We start from the raw sequence: 19,241 nt of genomic DNA on the forward strand, positions 1-19,241 counted from the left end.
TATGGGAAAAGAGTAATTAAAGTAGCAGTAACTGTTTAAAAAATGGGAAGTCTTTTTAAAGGCGGCTTGCCAAAAATGACTCTTCAGAAAGAACAGACAAATGGGCAAAGCTCTTGCAGGTGGCATGGAAATTGCTTAGGAATAGTGTATTATGGGCTCAGAATAAACATGGATCTATCCATGGCCCATCAAAACAGACTCTGAGCTGTTAAGCAACCAAAATTGACATGCTTAAACCACATGATATAGGTAGAAATTATAGTCATGATCTTTGACATTTTAATATGTAAAACCATAATAAAGCAGGCTTTGTAATGAAAAAGAATGACGAAAATCTTAACAGTGGATTTAAAATGTCTTTAGATATTTAAAGTAATCTTGGAACAAGTAGAGTAGGCTTCATGTTTATCACTTATTTTTTAAAGATCTGTGAAGCTGAGTTGAGAAATTGCATACCTTTACTTTGATTTTTTTGGAACTAGTACATGAGTGGAAACTATAACACAAACTTGAAAATATGGATAAATAAAATATGGATAGATAAATCACGAGTCAGAATCAATATATTGTTTGTAGATGAGTCATGCCTTTTGGTCAGATGGTACGGAGAGAATGATGCAATTATTCTAGTGTAGTTAGACTTGAAAGTTTACTACTAAGGTCTCTCACAAAAAGCTCTCAAAGAAATGTCACTGGTGGGTTTCATTGTAAATGAATTCTTGATTAAAATGCAATTTTCAACACAGGAGCAGTTCTCAAAATAGAAACAAGTCACCAGTGAAACCTTAAAGGAATTTCTGCAACTACCTCACCAATTTGTCCTGGTTTCCAGATTCTGAACAGTTTAAATAGTGAGGGGGGGAAAAACTTTGTTTGCTAAAATCAAGTTAAAACACAGAATCTTCATATTTATTGGGTGATCTAACTTGGATGATAAAGTTGTGTGAAGTACATGCACATGAAGAATCATGCACATGAAAGTGTGGTGGGGAAAATTAGTAATTTGTTCTTTGTAGGAAACTGAACTAGGTGGATTTTTAGTAAGACTTTGTGGAGTTGTAGTCTTCTAACTGGTGATACCAAAGAGTTTTTTATTTTCTTCTGGTGTATGATAATCCTTATTTATATGTGAGGATAAGCAGGCAAGAACATAGCCTACGTATGTTGCAATTTCATGGTGCTAGATGTTGGGGATTTTCCAACAGAACTTTTGTGTTTGACCTAGTACTCTAGTGATAGCAACTCCTTCTTAGCTAGTGTAAGCTGATGTCGCGCACTCCCTGCCTCCCCCAGCCCATACAGAAGCTTGGCGTGATCATGCTGCACTTTCAGGGACATGGATCACTCCTTCAGACTTCAGCACACCTGTCTTGCTGTGGCTGGGTCCAGTGGACCTGTGAACTGCAACCAGGATTTAAACTCTTCCAGCCTGACACAAAGTCAGCAGATAAAAACCTCTCTAATCTTGAAACTCAGGGAGGTGAACTTAAAGTCCAATTCTAATGTTAAAGTCCACTTGTGAAGGAAATCAAGCAAGCTTGTTCAAACTCTTGTGGGTGCTAGACACTAACTCTATAGGGTACTACCGCCTTAGGTGTAGGTGTTCTTGGGGTGTACCTTTTGGAGACTAGGCTGTCACATGTTAACCGTGTTAATGTCCGCAGCCCTAAAGTGAGGGTTACATTTCAGTTTGATTTGTTGCAATAGTGTATCTCAGAGGCTCCCTAGGGATGATTAGGTACAGATGAGAAATAGATGATAGTGACTGCTGTTCCTGAGCACTGTTCCTTGCTTGTTTTGGGGAATGGAACTTCAGATTTGCGTGGGTAATATAATATCCAAACCATAATATATTACTGGGATATTCCCATTGGTGTTAATGAGAACTCTGGCTTCAGGTAAGAATAACTGAAGAAACCTATTAAGTTTTTCATAATAAGGAATTAACAGTAGGTCTGGTAGTGGACTGAGAAGTGGTGAAAGTAAGGATGTATTCCAGCAGAGCCTGTTCTTGCTTCGTGTCAGTCCAAGCATGTGGCTTGTTGGTAGTGTTGCTGAAAAAAGTGAACAAAACTATGTAATCTGAATGAAGCATTAAGTTTTCTTCTGGCTTTAGAATTGTTTCACTTATCCAAACTGTAAATTTTTTTAATAACTCTGAGCACTAGCCTGGATATTTTAGACATTGACCAAATGGTTTTTGGTCCTATGGAAAGCTAAATACTTGGGAGCATGTTTAAACCATAGAGTAGAAACAGTGGTCACTTCTGTCTGAACATTGTGGTTTGAATCTGTTCGTATCTCCCACGTTCTGCCTTAATAGGAACAGAATCATAAAGTAGGCATCTGCTAATTTTCTTCTAGAAGAATTTTCTCCTAAGTATTTAGCAGTTAATGACTATTAAAACATAGTATTCTGTGTGGGGTTTATTTCCATGGCATGCTCTGTCAGGCAGGTGGTGATCTTCAGTTATAGAGCTATGTGGTTTTGACTCTGTAATTTGTTGATTGGAATAACAATATTAATGTATTCTTACTAATCTCTTGCTTATAATGCTAGATGTTAAATTCATTATGCATGTGTTCTTGTCAGAAATTCGACAGAGGACTGCTGCTCAAAGAAATGCTGCTACGCCCCCACCTGTGACTCCTAAACAGGGCTCTCCAAAATCACCCGTTTCAGCATCTCCTAATCTGCAGAGAGATGCACCAGCTCTGAGTGGACCCCCAGAAAGAACTACTGTGCCATCCTTGCAGTCAAATGTTTTACCAAGGCGCCCCGGATCCCCTGCTACTTCAGTGCCTGGAATGGGTAAACAGAGCACTTAATGTTATTTACAGTTTATATTGTTTTCTCTGGTTACCAATAAAATAGGCCATTTTCAGAGAGTATGGAAATGGCATTTCATTTGGAAATAGCAGAGCAGTTATCTGATTAAGCAGGAGTTCCATATTCAATTAGCCATAACTCTTTACAGCTGGCACCTTTTGATGCTGAAACCTATTGCCTGAGCTCATTTAACTGTTATGGCTTCTTTGTTTAAATGGCAATAAAACTTTGCAGTATTCTGTAGTCAACAATATAGCATACCTTTTTATGTTCTTAGTTTAGAAGAGCTCTACACTTATATAAATCAGGTACAGAGGAGAACACTTTCAGAATACATTCATGTTTCTTACTAAACCCTGCACATATTTTTTAACATGCATCTTGACATTTATTTAAATTTTTACTCTAGGAGGTATAGTCATGCAATCCATACCCATAGATTAAAGTGTAAAATACCAAATACACCAGAAAAGTTGTCCGTGTTGTATCAAAACAACAATGAGATTTTAGAATTCAGCTACAAGAGTCAAAAGTTTAGCAACAGGTTGAGATCTGATAGAATGAGTGTTCCTTAAAACTTGGTTTCATATCCTGAAAATGCTTTTCCCTTGATTTCTGTCTTGGTGTTCAGATGATGATCATGAGCAAAATTCCATAAGAGGGATAGCAAAATTTGGGAGTTTTGGGGGGAGGCGTTCTCATTCTCCTCATGGGTGGAGAAGCTGTGTATGGGTTAGTGCCAGGCCTTTCATTTGTTGCAGGATGCCTGGCAAGTTGGATCACAAGGCAAGAAAGGAGATGAAATGCTGTCTTGAAAATAGAAGGGATGCAACTTGCCAAGAATCTTCTGAGCACCACTGTAATGTGGAGTAGTTCTTTGCTCTTTATACAGTGATAAAAAATATTTTTCTCTGCCCTGTGTTCCTGATTTTTAACTTAAGTCTTACAAACTGTATGTCCTTGCTTACCAGCTTGGATGATACAATCTAAAACTAGGACTATACACAATATATTGACACTTGGTCTCCTGATGTAAGATCTTGGGGAACTGAATGTTAAAATGCCTGTTTGTATTGTTTAGTGTAGTGGAATAAACTTGTCATTGAAAGTTGTGATCTCTTGCTTCTCTGCAGAGTCCATTAAGCCTTATTTTTTGTTAGTAATTGTTTACCTGTATTATGAAACTCCTAAATTTGTTTTTATCCCTGAAGTGAACTGTAAAGGCAAGTTATTAGTAAGTCTTGATTATCTTGAAGTACCAGAAATCAGCTCCTTGCACCAGGAAATTGGTCATTTGGTTACAAACAACGTTTACTGAAACCCGCTTACTGAAAATTCCTTAATGAGTTTAAAATCACATGCTCCTTGTTTAAGAAGCTGGCTATATAATAAAATAATATTAGCTGTATAACAGTTTTATTCTTAGGGGATGATTCAGGCACATTGAATAAGCTGGATGAAATTCAGTCTTTACTCTAAAAATGGTTTCGAGGAAGAAGGAAAAAAAAATAATGGACTTGTTTGAAAGGACAGTTCCCAAGCCTGTTAATTAAATTTATTTAATGTAGTTTTTTGTGATAATGCTTTATAGGCATATATTTTTTCCCCACTAATAACTCTTATTTTAACTATATGTGTTAGCTTGTTGTAGATAGCAATGGAAGCCACTGCAATTGTCAGTTAATGTGGAAACCCTGTTTTCTCTTGAATTTCCCCAAACCTTCTAGGCATATAAAATCTCAGTCATGTAGCTGTAGTGAAACGTATGTAAATTCATGTATGCATCTATAAGAGTAATATCATTGCATCTAAGTTTATACATGGCTTGCAACAAATATGAATAGCCTTAATTACCTCTACTTTACAGAAGATTAATAATTCATTTTCATTATACTATATTTTCTAGAGGAGAATCAATTTAATGTGCATTACCACAGAGCTCCCATATGTTTGAAAATTAATAACCAGCAGGTAGTTGAGAGTTTGCCAAGCTTTGCAGAAATGACCAGTCTTTCTACAATGATTGCTTTTGATGTTTATATTAATTACTGGTGTCCATAACAGCATGAGAAGTAAGGTGGTTGGTTTGAGTTATTAGTAGGCAGGTAATTGAAGTTGTTCTTGGAATGTGTTGTGATGTTTCATTCTAGGTAACTTAATTTAATTTTTACCTTGTTTATTAACTTCTAGAAACTTTTCATATCACTGGTGATACACAGGTCATATGAAAATTTGGTCTTCTGAATAAAAGGCTAAATATATGTTTGAGTGTTAGCCAGGTATTAACAAAATTATGCTAGAGTTTTAATTTTATAATATCAGTGCTCCAGTTCACACCTATGTCAGACACTGTCCATTCACTTTTTTAATGGTTTTAATGGAAGTATTGGGTCTTAAAGTTTTTTGTGAAGCTTTAGGAAATGCATTTTGCATGAACTCTTCTCTGGACAGCTTTTTTAGAATTTATAAAATGAAGCATTAGGTCCAGTTTATGTTGCTTTGAATTTGTTCTGCCTTGCTGCTGTGAGAGCTTTCTTAGTCTGGGTTCCTACTTGTTGACAGAATGCAGGAATAATTTGGGCATGCATTCGCTGATATCTCCTGAATTCAGTTCTTATTTGTGGAAATGAGGATTATTTTAAAAACATTTGTGTTGAGCCTGAAACTTTTGTGCTTATTGAAGGATTGTAAATCGTGGTATTTTCTGATCAAATTTTATTGTGCTTGTAAAGATTAGGACAGTCCATTTAGGTCAATTATCCACTATTGATGAGAGGTGTTCTGAAAGGCTTTGCCATTAGAAATACACGACCTGAAGAGCAAGATTAGTTTCATTCTATGTGTAGCAGTTGGAGAGAGCGCTGCTGAAAACGTTTGAATCCTACAATGTTTCTGACACTTGCTGTACAGGATGGAGGTTGGGTGTACATGGCATTCAACTTGACGTTTACCTCAAGTTAGCACATTCTGCCTAAGTTAACCCTTTCCTTTGTTGCTGCAGTCTGTGAAGGTTAAAATGTAGAAGGCTTGAGATGGTAATTGCTGGCAGTTACATTTAATGCTGTATTTAAACTTAAAGCCCATCTTGCATCAGTTTATCAAATAGTATGACTTGCTGTGTTGTCTTTGCCTTTAAGGCAAAGGGGTACATGTTACTTCCGTGCATTTGTTTATGAAAGAGAAGCAGTTGCGTTGGAAGCAATGACTTTGTGAAGCATGTCCTGGTGCTGTCCTCAGCTAAGGTGCTACAAGAAAGCTAAATCTGTCTTCTGAAAAACTTGAAGTCTGCTGTTTGTTTTTTTTTTTCCATTGTATGTTTCAATTAAATGGCCTTCTGAATTATTTCAACTTGCTAAGAAACTCTACTATCCTAGTAGTCCTTTATTTGGATTTTTTTTAAAAAATCCTTTTTGCATCTTCAGACAGTGGATTTAGTTTGTTTTACCCTTTAGCTTCCTCTTTGTTTATTGGGCATTAAGGGGGATTCTGTGAAACACATCTTCCCAAGAAAAATACTGTAAGCATACAGCAAATTCAAAAGAGGATTGAAGGCTGAATCTGTGATCACTAAAAGCCTTTCTTCTAAGCCATGCCTTTTGTGTATCTTTTTACTGGATATAGTGAGAATAGCTACAAGCCAGAGCTTTTCCCTGAGAAAACACTGGTCACTTTTTGTGCCTTGAATTTTACTTCTATGAATTAAATTTACTTAGTTCTCTTGCACTGTTTCAAATTACCATACGCTTATCTTGGTACAAACCCTGCTGATCTTAATTGATTTTTTTTTCTGTCTAACGGTCTTAACTATCTTGAGCTTGGATACTGACTTTTGCATTATGACAAGTAATTTTGTTGTTGGGTTAAACTGAGTCTTACCTGTCAGGTTTCGTAATTTTGCCTTCAGGCAGCTTGAAGTTGACCATTTTGTCCCAGTTTCAGAGTTCTGAAAGGACTGATTTGTTATCCTACTCAACCATCCTTTTTCGTGGCTTTTGAATGTAATTCATAAAATATATGGAAATACATTTTAAGTCTTCCTCCCCCACACTAGTGCTGACTTAATTATCTCGCATTCCAGACTGTCTGGTATCTATTTGTTGAAAATACTGTAACATAATACTTCTTGTGCTTGTGTAAAATGTCTTTTTGCCAGGAGTGTGGCCTTGGGAAGGTGTTTCAGATACTTAATTATTTGGGTGTAGCTTCTTACCAAATCGTGTTTTGCTCATTGTGCCTAGCAGCTTCGGTTTCAAGGTTGAAAAGGAAGGCAGACAGAAGAACTCAAAGCTGAATAAATGGAACTGGGTAGCTTGCAGTGGTCTTGTCTTTCCACAGTGTTTTAAAACATTTGGTCTATTGTACAAGTTGGTGCCACTGGTCTACTTTAACTGCCATATGTACACAGAGGTAAAAACCCAACTATTGCTGTTACTGGCTCTTAATGGAGTTTTATTTTGATAGTAGTTTGTTAAATACGTGGGGGTATGGCCTTCTGGCTTCTTAGACTAAGTGTAAATCTGAAAGTATCCAACTTTCCATTAAACATGAGATTACCAAAATGCCAAATGATTGGAGAGGTTTAATGTGTAGACGGAATGAACACTGAGGACATGCTCCTGTGGTATAGTAGTTACACAGAAACCAGTAGATGCTTCTTTGGTAACATCTTTAGTTCTACTGCTGTAATTGATTTTACCACATTTATTGGTGTAAACCTGAATTGTTGAATATGCAGAGTTGAGTCTATATGAAGAAAACTCAAATAAGGAGTTTTCCTTTGCTTAAAAAGTCTCTGTTTGTGAGTAATCATTAGATACCATTGATGCCTTAAGTTCTTTAGAAATTATAAATTTAATTACATATCCATGGTGTAAAAGTAGAGTGATTTGATAAGATTCTAAGCTAAAGAAGAGGAGGAACTTTCAACTATTGTGGGTTTAAAAATCTTACAGCTTTCCTAGTGGATTAAGAAATATGGCCATGTATATTAAGTGAAATATCAGATTATATATAATAATATAGTTTGAAATAATTTTGACATAGTTCTTGTCTTCCTAGGCCTTCATCCTCCAGGCCCTCCTTTAGCAAGACCTATTCTTCCTCGAGAAAGAGGAGTTGTGGATAGAGTTATCGAATATTTGGTTGGCGATGGTCCTCAGAACAGGTAAAACATTGCTAAAGGAAATACCTAAACACTTAAGATATAGGAAGCTTCTTAACCTTTCTCTTTAAGCCAGATGTGTCAAGGTTAAAAGAATTGCAAATTAATTTGTCTGATATGATGATATGGCTTCATAATGATATGGCTTCACCTGAAATATCTTTGTAGGAAAAATGGTAACATTTTGACAAAATTAACCTCCACTTTGGGTTGTATCAGGCATATGATACGAAGAGAAAAATCTATGTTGAAGTAGATGAATTAATTTATATTTTGAACTAAAAAGAAATTATCTTAGCACTTAAGCTTTGTTACCATTATAAATGCTTTTAGATTGCCTTCAGAACTGTCCAAATATGTCAAGACTTCCATATTATTTTTCATATTGACTGTATTCTAATGAAATATAAACTTAATTTGAATGTTATTTTCTGACAATGATTATATTAAAAATATGTTAACCAATGAGATTTAAATTGTAGCTAAGAATATTTCACTGTTTAAACTAACTTTAAAAGCTATTACTTAATATATAGATTTGGTTACTTTAAAGGATAATTCACTGTGGAAATTACCTTTTAAGAGTAAATACCTAAGCTATTAGTCAATATCTAAGGTAAAATGCATCTCACTTCAGTGTGTTATTACTTAAAGGTATATAACTATATAATATGTTTTCTAGGTATGCCCTTATATGTCAGCAGTGTTTTTCTCACAATGGTATGGCTTTGAAGGAGGAGTTTGAATACATAGGTAAGAGCTAATCTGTGGTAGACTCTAGTGGTTGGCTTATGTTTCATAACTAACATGCATCATACTTCGTTTTGGTTGCAGTTAAGTACTTAACTGACATTGTGAAATGCCACTTCATACAGGAACAGTTTCATGGTAACTTATTACTCTGTATCTTAAGATTCACTTCAAGACTTAGAGAAGTACTTTATTGCAACCTTCAGGCCAAGGATTTTATGTGTAGAAAACTATTCAGTAGAAATAAGTCTCCTCCAATACATCCCTGAGAATTGCTACTGGCTATGAATGGTTCTCAGAAGGGTTTTATATTGAGAAACTATCTGACATTAAAGTGTGCCTCTTTTACCAGAACTTAAACAAAATTTTGCTTTGGCAAGAAGATCTTGGGGAGGTATCGGAAAAGGAGTGGGAACAAGCCCTAGGGGGCTATATGTGAATTTATGGCTGACAATAACTTAAGACAGACACAGCCCTTTATTGAACACAGATGTTTTATTTTGCCTCCTTTCTACCAGAAGTGGAAGCCTGATGCTTAAGAAATGAGGGAATGTTAGATAAATCTTCTTTTTCATTTTGTTTCACTTAATTTTATGAGTAAATAAACAGCATTGTAAGAATAAGCTGAGTGTTTCCTGTGGAACCAAAGATATGTAGTCTGTGTCATCTTAGCTCAAGTGAGTTCACAATTCAACTGTGCAAGAAATTGCCACTTCCCACCTTGTCTTGGGGTGGGTGGGAAATATGCATTTAACAATTAATTAAATTGTCTTTTTTTAATTAAGCACCACTGGAGCAGAATGCTCCCCAAAAGTGAAGTGAGACATAACCTTGCAGAATCCTTAGCATCTCCTTACTCAAAGGGTGAGGAAAGTAGCATCTTATGGGAGGAAAAAAGATCCATCTGCCAGCTTAATTCTTTTATAGGAAAGAATAGAAGAACACCATGTGGCAAAACATCTTGTGGTACTGAATTGCATTATTTTGTTCATTGTGGTAAAATCTTTCACAGTGGTGGGCAGTACTCATAAGTGCGGCAGAGCTGAAAGCAAACAGTTTTTTAAGAAGCAAGTATATGCTGAAGTTAAGAATGGAGCTGTATAGAACAACATGTGTAAATTTGATGGAGGTACTCTCAGGTACTAATAGTTACTTATTTAATTCTCTGTTTTTAGTGTTTTGGACAGTCAGAATATAGTGTAGGAATAAAAGTGAAATGTGAAATTAATTAGTGAGGCTACTTATTAGATATGTTTTTGTGTAGCATTTAGGTGTGCCTACTGCTTTTTCCTGAATCCTGCAAGAAAAACCAGACCTCAGGCTCCACGACTTCCAGACTTCAGTTTTGAAAAAAAGCAATCTACAGAATTGCGATCTGAAACTGAGCCTCTAGAACCTAGAGAGAGAAAGCCCCAGGAGACTCAACAGACAGAAGGTATGTGCTAATCTCATGAAGTGTGCTCTTTTTAATGTCTAATCAAGTCTCCCTGTCATCTAGCTGTCTGTCTAGATGAGTTTCTAATAAGAATAAGGACAACTGAAGAACTCAAACACTGGAACAAGCTTCCTAGAGATGTGGTCGATGCCCCAAACCTGTCAGTGTGGCATTTGGACAATACCATTAATAACATACTTTAACTTTTGGTCAGCCCTGAATTAGGCAGTTGTTGGTCCCTTCCAACTGAAATAGTCTGTTCTTTTCTAACTTACAGTGAGTGCAATTTTTTTTTTTAATTCTTCTTGTCTCTGCTTCTAGCTTAGCTTGTTGATACTGTAGTCTTCTGTCCTGTACTCTAAAATTTCTTCATATTAGGCAATGTCTCATGCAAATGATGGCATAACAAAACTTTTCACTGTAATGTTACTGATAAACAGATAGAAAACAGCATTGTAAATTACAGAAATAGTTAAGAAGGGAATATGTCCTGAAGTGGTTAACTTTCACTGTGTTCAGCAGGTCATTTGATTGAGGTGTGTTGGAATTTCTGCCTTTGTTCCTTTTGCTGTTTTCCTCAGGGCAGGAAAATCTAGTAAAACTGCCTTGTTTAAACTCAGGGAGTTCAAAGACAAATTGTCAATTTTAATTTAACGTAGTTCCTTTTGAGACGTTTTATAGTCTGCAGATACAGTAGGCATCTGGTGTACAGCCAACAGGAAGATGCAGTGCTTCAAAAAAACTCCAGAAATTATAATTTCAAACCAGAGAATCTCCACTTAGATGTGCTATTGAGTACTTGATGGGATTTTACATTAGTTTAAACGGGGATCATGGGGGCAAGCTATTGAATAGTGTACTACCCCAAGATTCAGGCTAGAAACACACCAACTGTGGGAAACTGTCAGTGTGTAACAGAAAGAATGTTTCTGTTTGATTATCTTTAACAGGGGGTACATGCCTGGCATGAGAAGGCTGCATGAGACTGGTAGGGAAGTCATATCTTACTGTAGCCGTCTGCAAGTGTGGTCTGATGCGGACACATTATAGGGAAAACTTGGCTGGTTTCTTTTCCTGTGCCATAGTGCACTCTTACTTCACTGAAAGTACTATTACTAGCATGAAAGAAAGACTGAAATCAAATGCATGGAGCTAAGATGATGCAGATGTCATCTTTGCCCTCAAACGATCAAGTCATCTTTTTGGTGTGTGGAGGGTAGGTTGGTAGCTTCTTGGCTACTTTTACAGCTGGAAGATTCTTAGAGAAGTGACAATGTTGCTGGGCTCTTCAGAACTCTGCTGATTTTTCTCTGTGTGAATCAAATGGGGAAGCCCTTAAAAGTGGGTATTCAGCTCTTGGAGGTGTGTGTCTTGGGCTTCTGAGTATTATCTGTAACTGCAGGTTCTTAGAGGTTTTGGGAGAGAGGGGTGCTACTTAAGCTGATATTATCACTGAAGGAATTGTTTACCAAACTGTGCCTTTAATGGGTCTGAGCTACTGAGTCAGTTTATAGATGTTGTAAAAAATATGTAAAACCTTAAGAATTAGTGTGAGATTTTTGTTAGGCACTTGAGATGTAGGGAGTGAAAAGTCTGTTAAAAATTTTCTTTTTTTGAAAGCAGAATTTTATCAAGTGTTTCAGGATAAAATATAACATGGTTTTATTGCAGTAAATATGATTTTACCAGTTTACCTTTAACACTGAAAATTACTTGTTTTTTGTTGATGTGGTCTTATATTAATGTGTTGCTTTATTTAAAAACACCAAAGGAAACCACTGTGGGGTTCGTTCCCCAGTTCTCTTTTTCTGCTGGGAAGTGTATGGTGAAATTTTTCAGAAGAGGCCTAAGAAATAAGTAACTGGTATACTGACTTTGGGATTTATCTAGCTTCAATATCTGATCTCTTCTGAATATTTCACCTCCAAGATCATCTAAACCATTCTGTTTTGATAATTACTAAGCAACCAGAAATAGAGTAGGTGTTAATATTTTACATAACTAATATCTGAGAAATGCCTTGTTGATATAGAAGAGGCCAGTGCTATCCTATCAGTTTGTCACTGCCTGCAACGTGCCACACAGTAATCTCTTATGAATGAGAAAATACTATTTTCAGTAAATCACTTTTTCCCTCAGAACCCTAATTTGAAACTTAACTGCTTACAGGCAGTCAGGCTTTACTAATGAACATATTCCTTGATTGTAAGTTTAAGGTATGAAGCTATCATTGAGGTATAGCTCTGGGGAAGGCTTTTGTTCACTACAGCTGCTGTCATAGCAAGAATAGAGAATATCTTCACTTACAGATGTAAACAACCACTAATATAAGGAAACCAACTTCACCACAATGTTGACAACAGAGGGAGATCCATCTCTTATCTGTAACTCATTTAAACCATAGCTGTATAGCTGAAAGAAACTGCAAGCTAATGTGATACAGAAGTGCTATAAATATTTTTTTACAAGTCAGCTACTTTTACTAATGAGTAGAGCATGAAGCTGAAGCTCTGTTCAGTTGTGTGCTCATGCAGTGATGAGTGTGTTACATGCAATTCCTGTGGATAAGAGATCTGAAGGATGGTTATGGGGAGTGCTGTTGGCACTGAACCTTGAATTTTTTTTTTAATCTTCTGGAAATATGGAGTCATCAGCTGTCAATCTCATGCAGATTACTGGCACAAACAACATGCTTCCCTGTTCAGCAGTGTAACTTGGGAAATGAAGCAACGTACTTCAGTTCTTTTCTTACCTTTTTCTTAAATGGCTTGATCTTGAATTCTTTTAATTAAAGGCTAGTCTGTTCTCTTAGGTACTTCTCTTAGAAGTATGTTTGAAGCATATTGAAAATGCCAGCAGGAACCACTTTTATCCTCTTGATTAATTTTGCCTTGCCTATATTTGGTACTGTTACACTGCATTCTTGATTCGGGTTTAGCATTTACCAGCATTTTGAAGGTTGAAACAAAATGTGACTGCTTCAGTGTTTTGTGGTGAATATCTGGTGCTGATGTTCAGAGGTGTTCATTAGATGCCTTTGAACTTCAGATTTCACCACTGTGGTCACCACTTCATGGAGACAGCTTCTGGTGTTATCTCCAGATTTTTATGGAATTCCTTGACTATCTTGACAAAATATTTTATGATGATTTAATGCTCTGTCACTCTTAAGGATTGTTGGAATATAGCAACTGCTAGTATAATTGAAAGAACTTCCATTTAAAGGGCTGATGCAGAAACTTGGTTTGTCCAACAGAAGGATTCATAGTGATGCTGTCCTCCAGGAATAATACTGCTTCAAGTGCATGCTTATTTATAAGTTCTTCCAAAAGTAGAGCTTGACTTTGGGCAATTGTTATAGTGGAGCAGAAACTTTATCTAGGAATAAAACTGTTTGAGAACAAAAATAAGCATGAGTATCTGTTCTGGTCAGAATGGTCTGAGTTTAGGGGGGTGGGTTTTGTTTGGTTTGTGTGTGTGTGTGGTTTGGTTTTGGTTGTTTTTTTTTTTTTAAACCAGACTGGACTGGAGGCATTTTCTGTTTGAGATTTGGCTTGCCTTTTTACCAAATATGCTTTGCTTTCATAGGACAGCATGAACCCGCTATATTTTTTTGTAAGCCATTGTTTCTTTTCAAAGATGCGAGTTTCTGCGTGCTGTGCTCTTTCCGTAGTTCAGCTAATATGTCTAGAATTCAGTGATTTCTCAAGCACATATGGGTCATCTCACCTTGAGTTTAATGACTTGTAAACAAGTTCTTTTGGTTTAGAAATGTATTATGTTTCTAGCCTACCACAGTTGAATGCTGCTGAACGACCTAGCTTGCCTTTTTGGTAGAACATAAAGGGTACAGAGAATCAAATGCTATGCCATTATTTGGCCTCTTTCAAAGGCTTCAGAATAGCTTTCTGTGATATCAAAGCCATGAACACAACTACTGTGAAGCACATATTCCTTAAAGATACTTCAGACACATCGCACTGCGCGAAGGTCTGTCCTAATGGGGAGCTGCAGTAGTGAAGAAAGCTTGTCCCAAAGGTCTTGAAAATGGTGTGGAAGTGTAATGCCCTTCAGACTTTAATGATGCTAAGGTTGTGTTTTTTCTACACTAAGTAAAAGTAAAGTAGTTACAGTGTAATTACTTTATACCACTTTTTGTGAATTCCTGCATAACAGTTGTACATCTTCTACTTAATAGTTATGCAGTATTGTGATTTCACTGGTTATGCGTTGAAATATTCTCTGCAACAAGAGGATGGGTAGCTGACTACTTCCATTGTGAAGTACATATACTTTCTAAGCACTAAGCATGAAGCACAAGTGTTGGGGGAAAAAGAACCGCTTGTAGGAGGAGCAGGTTTTTTTAAAGTTTCATTTATACAGCTCAGGGCCATTTATACAGGCTTGGGCCAGCATAGAGCTGTTTGCTGTTGAGAATCTTCTTTGTGTAGCTATGTTCTTCAGTTAAATCATAGATTAAGTATTAATCATCAAGGACACTAATTTTGTTATCTTTAAGTTTACGGTCAGACCTTTCTCTTCTTAGCTACTGCTTTTCCAATAACTTAAATCATGCAGTATTGAAATCAAGTTGACTTTAGGCAAACTTTCAATTAATTGGTCTATTTAAAATGGAATCACTGTATATGTTTAATGAAGATTGGTCATGTTTATAGTTGGAGTTAGCACCACTTACTATGATTGCCCTGACTTCTGATTTAAAGGACCTATTCTTTAGTTCCTTATAACTTTGTCAGACTTAATTATTAGACCAAAATTTTCCATGGCAGTTGGTTTGTTTTAAATGTATGTTCTGGAGAGTTTCAAGAGTTTCACTAAGTTTAATCAAGAGCAAGGTGAAGGGGAAAGTCATATACCTGATGATTTTTTTTCTTAGAGGAGCAGTGTCTCCATAACTTTTAGTGGAATATAAAAATGAAAGCAGCATCCTTCTTGTGTTCCTTTGAATATAGATAGACCGTGTACTCGGTCAAGTTTTCTCCTTTTATTAGAACCTTCTGCTTGCTTCTACCAGTTGCTGATTGTCACTGGGGCTGTCTTCAAACATGTTGTAGATGCTCAGCATCCTCCTGATCAGGCTGAATGAATAGTCTCTACCTTGATCAGACTGAGAACGAGTCAATTCTGCAGAGTGCTAAGCATCATTCAGTTGAGGAAACTCTGTAAACAAGTAATGATTGGGCTATGCTACGAAGTTGAGAGGGCATGGAGTTGTCTCTTCCTCACATCCTATACATTTCTTCTTTACTGCTGATGTTCAGGCCTGAGTCAAAGAAAGTAAGTGAAGTGTGGAGGGAGTGTAGCAGGAAAAGGCACAAACTTATTCATAGAATTTGAGGCTGAAGAAAAATGCAGAGATGAGACAAAGAAAACTGACAGTTGGGAGATAAAGATTGAGTGCAGGCTAGGGTGGGATCAAGAAGGAAATTGAAGAGCAGGGATAGTCTGGAAAGAAACTAGGAACATTAATTTGCTTGGGCAGAAATAGGAGGATTGACTGTCTGACAGATGGGTCCAGAGAAATTTTGGAACAAGAAACCAGGGCAGATGTTGAGGACCCTGTGATTTAGAAAGCAGGGAAGGAAGCTGAATCAGGAGGTAAGTTGGCTGCAAACTTGTTAAGATGGAAGATCAAGTCAGAGGAAGAAATGGAGAAGCTTGGTTGCACTGAGCAATCTGAAGTGGAGCCTGGAACTAGCCAGATGAGGAAGAAGGTATTGAATGTGGATCTGTGTGTGGGAAGAGGGGTTTCCTGTTCTTGGTGAGACGGCAGTTGTACCAGATCTGCTGGACAAGGGTGTGCAGCAGCTGCTCTTGTCAGTTGTGACCCAAGAAGCCAGAGCAATGGTTCTAAAACTGTCAACCTTGCTTGTGAATTCTGTGAATATCAGCCTGAAGCAGTTCAATTAGACACCCAACATGTTTTGATAAATACGAAGCTACAAACATTTGATAAGGTTAGCGCTTTTGAGCTGTAACTTTGCATCAGCTTTTGCAAACTGTTTGCCTTCACAGTATGCATTAATGCTGTCTAGTATTGAGTAGTCAATAAATAAACTCCCATCAATAGTATCATTCTGCAGTACCTTTGTGGCATCTAGTGCAACACTATGTTCGGTTTCAGTGCTCATGCTTAATTCAAAATGTCTCTTTCTCATATGCTACTGAAATACTTTTGTGAAGCTAGAATTCACTTCTTTAGAAGTGGTACTTAGGATAAATATTTTTGATCTTCACAATATGCCTGTTACCAAAGAAACTCCCATCCCAGATTGAGAGTAAAGATACTACTGTGTATCCTTACACTTCCTGTGGGAAGATTGAGAATACACAGTAATTTTCATTGGCTGTTTTGAGAGTTTAACCAGAAAAAAAAAAGTAGAATAATTTAGTTACCTGGCTCCTTAAGTTTAAAGCTGTTTCCACCAAATAGAATTAGAGTTAGGGTCTGTGTACAGATTGAACTCTTACAGAAAAAGTTGGTAAAACTTCTATTACGAAGCACAAAGAACCCAAATTCCCATCATCTTATTTCTGACACTGTCTCACATTAATGAACAAGCTTAGAAAGATTATCTTCAGAGTGAATATATACAAATAACATGTTATATATTCATAGTGGGGGGTCTGAACTCTTTTCCATGGTATTTTCTGGTTTTTTTTTAATTTTACAGATTTTACCTATGAGTCTTGTTAGAAAAAAGTTTTTGGCAGTTGAGAACTTCATGCAATGACTAGTCAAAACCTCTTTATGATTGCAAAATGCTGTTTCATTTGCTTTTTAAGAACATTAGCTACCTCTTCATTTCTAGAAATGTTTATTTCATAATTTTTCTTTTCACAGAATCTGAAGAAGACACGGCCCAGGTCATGGAGACAAATGAGGCACATGATAAAGCACTGAGTCCTGAGCAGCTAAATGATAAGTTAGCTGAAGAAGTTGAAAAAGAAGAAACAGAAAACATTTCAACAACTGAAGACTCTATTTCAGAGTCTATTTCAGCTGAACAAAGTGAAGAATCTGTAATGAAAGCAGAATAAAGTACTTCAAGTGCCTTCTGTAGCTAGTTTTTAGCTGTTGTTACTATTCAGGTGAGCTTTTTTTAATGGTACAACTTAAAAATCTTGCTTGAGCTTAAACTGCCTCAAATGCCGCAGTATGTCAAAGCTATGTGTAAAAGTGGGTATTGTAAATTAAGCATGTGTCTTTAAATAAGTTAACACAGAGAATGTATAGTTGGTTGAAGTCTAACAGTTGTAGCCATTGTTCAGTTTGCATATTTGAAAACTTAAAAGTATAAACTTTGCTAAGGGTGACCTATAATTTGACATCTCTTCAGCTGTCACATACAAAGAGCAATTACTGGCAGCAACTGACCTAGTAAGTTTGGTCTAGTGAACTTAAGATACTTTTTAATGCTTCCCTGTTAAAATGAATTGGGTACATTTTAAATACACAGGTGTTTACAAGCTAAAGTGTCATCTGACATTTGACTTAAGCATATGGAAAGTGTCATTACAGTGGTGTTAATGTTATTCATTGTCTAACTTTTTTGACAGAATTCAGTTAAATGGCACTCAGATAAATGGCGTCTCCTTTGGTATTTGCATTGCAGATGAACCAGAGGCATGTACATACAAAACTGTTTTGTGTTTACATAAAAAATAGAAAGTCTCTGCACTTGATTGTACTTGAATACAAAGCACTATTTATACCTGTACAATAATGACAAGATATAAGTGAATTTTGTGCCTTTGTGTATTTTGTTAAAGGAAAATAAAGATGTCTAGCAGCAATACTTGCTTTGTGATTCCTAAAACTGAAGGGAATTTCTGTTGTTTTGTGTGTAGCTATTCCACGCTTACTTTGTGGAAGTTCAGAAGGAACATGACCTTAGAAAGAGCATAGCTGTATGTAGCTAAAGGTGGCTTTGGTAGAATAGAAATGGATCCCTGATGAATACGGGAAGCGCATGTCCATTTGCCAAAAGACTTGCCTAAAGTCTGCCGATACTATTTATTGTTAAAGTTACAATGAATATTTGCTGCTGGATTACTGAAACTGTACTTTTTTTATTGTATAGTGTTTCAAGCTAAGGACACTTGTTATACATTTTCTGTTAAATATAGCAGTTGGGAACCTGGACTAGAATTTTTCTGGTGCCTGAAAGTGAGGTACCTAATCCAACCAAATTTTTTTAGAAATAAATGCTGACCATGTGTAACTTGGTTGCTTTAGTGTAGTAGTTGTGATAAAAAGTTTTATCGTGTGTGATGTTCTCTGTGTACCTCACTATATGGAGGGAAAGAGAAACTTGAAAAACAGGTTTTATCCATTGTCTTGGTCTCAAAGTGAACTGGTTTTACAGTGTAAAGGCAGCAAAAAGCTAAATCTTAGTAGCTCAAAAGCCCTCTATGATAAAAATGTACTTCTAGATGTGACTGTAGTATCCATGTCTTTATAGGAGACAACTATCACGTGAACAGCAATGATTAATTTTCTTTTCCAAATATAAGCTTTATTTGCTGATTCTTTGGGGTTAGTGTAAAAGCTCAACCCTTACATCAGTAAGAATCAAGTTGGGTCTGTATTTAGATAAATGAGAATTTTTTTCTGGTTCACTAACTAAATTGCAATTCATATTTTAGTTAGTGATCTTAATAGATAGAATGTAGGCTGGTGATTAAAGGAGTACTTGTAGTGTTTGGCTATGTTTGTATAAACAACAGTTAGTAAAAACTGGTAACCATCTTGTGTGTGAGTGTCTTAGTTGAGAGTACAAAGAAAACAGTCCCTTTTCCAAATGTGTCTTAGAGTATGAGAAAAGTACAGCATACAAAGTGATAGGGGAATGCATTCCTTCCTGTTTTAAGAGAATGTATTTTATATTCCAGAATTTCTTTAAAATAGAAATAATTTTGCCTGAAAGGTGACAAAGCTTACTCATTATTTTGTAAGACTTTCAGATGTTAATCTCTGCATTGCATTTTGTACCTCACTAATTCACCTGTTTAAAGGCTGATTTCTTTGGAGAATAATAATC

At 36.4% G+C, this 19,241-nt stretch overlaps 1 protein-coding gene across 9 annotated transcripts in view; it reads left to right on the forward strand.

Moving 5' to 3' along the window:
- Positions 1-17,996, forward strand: part of LNPK (lunapark, ER junction formation factor) — a 44,308-nt gene extending 26,312 nt beyond the window's left edge. For 8 of the 9 annotated variants that reach the window (XM_075756580.1, XM_075756572.1, XM_075756579.1 and 5 more), the window contains exons 9-13: positions 2,594-2,812; positions 7,889-7,994; positions 8,674-8,744; positions 10,006-10,176; positions 17,042-17,996. In XM_075756580.1, the coding sequence (XP_075612695.1) occupies positions 2,594-2,812; positions 7,889-7,994; positions 8,674-8,744; positions 10,006-10,176; positions 17,042-17,238 (764 nt within the window). In that variant the 3' untranslated portion in view covers positions 17,239-17,996. The remainder of the gene's footprint in view (positions 1-2,593; positions 2,813-7,888; positions 7,995-8,673; positions 8,745-10,005; positions 10,177-17,041) is intronic. The other variant, XM_075756581.1, reaches the window with a different exon arrangement.
- Positions 17,997-19,241: the final 1,245 nt, after the last annotated feature.

The sequence above is a fragment of the Balearica regulorum genome, chromosome 6, assembly GCF_011004875.1.
Source record: "Balearica regulorum gibbericeps isolate bBalReg1 chromosome 6, bBalReg1.pri, whole genome shotgun sequence".
Taxonomy (NCBI): Eukaryota; Metazoa; Chordata; class Aves; order Gruiformes; family Gruidae; genus Balearica; species Balearica regulorum.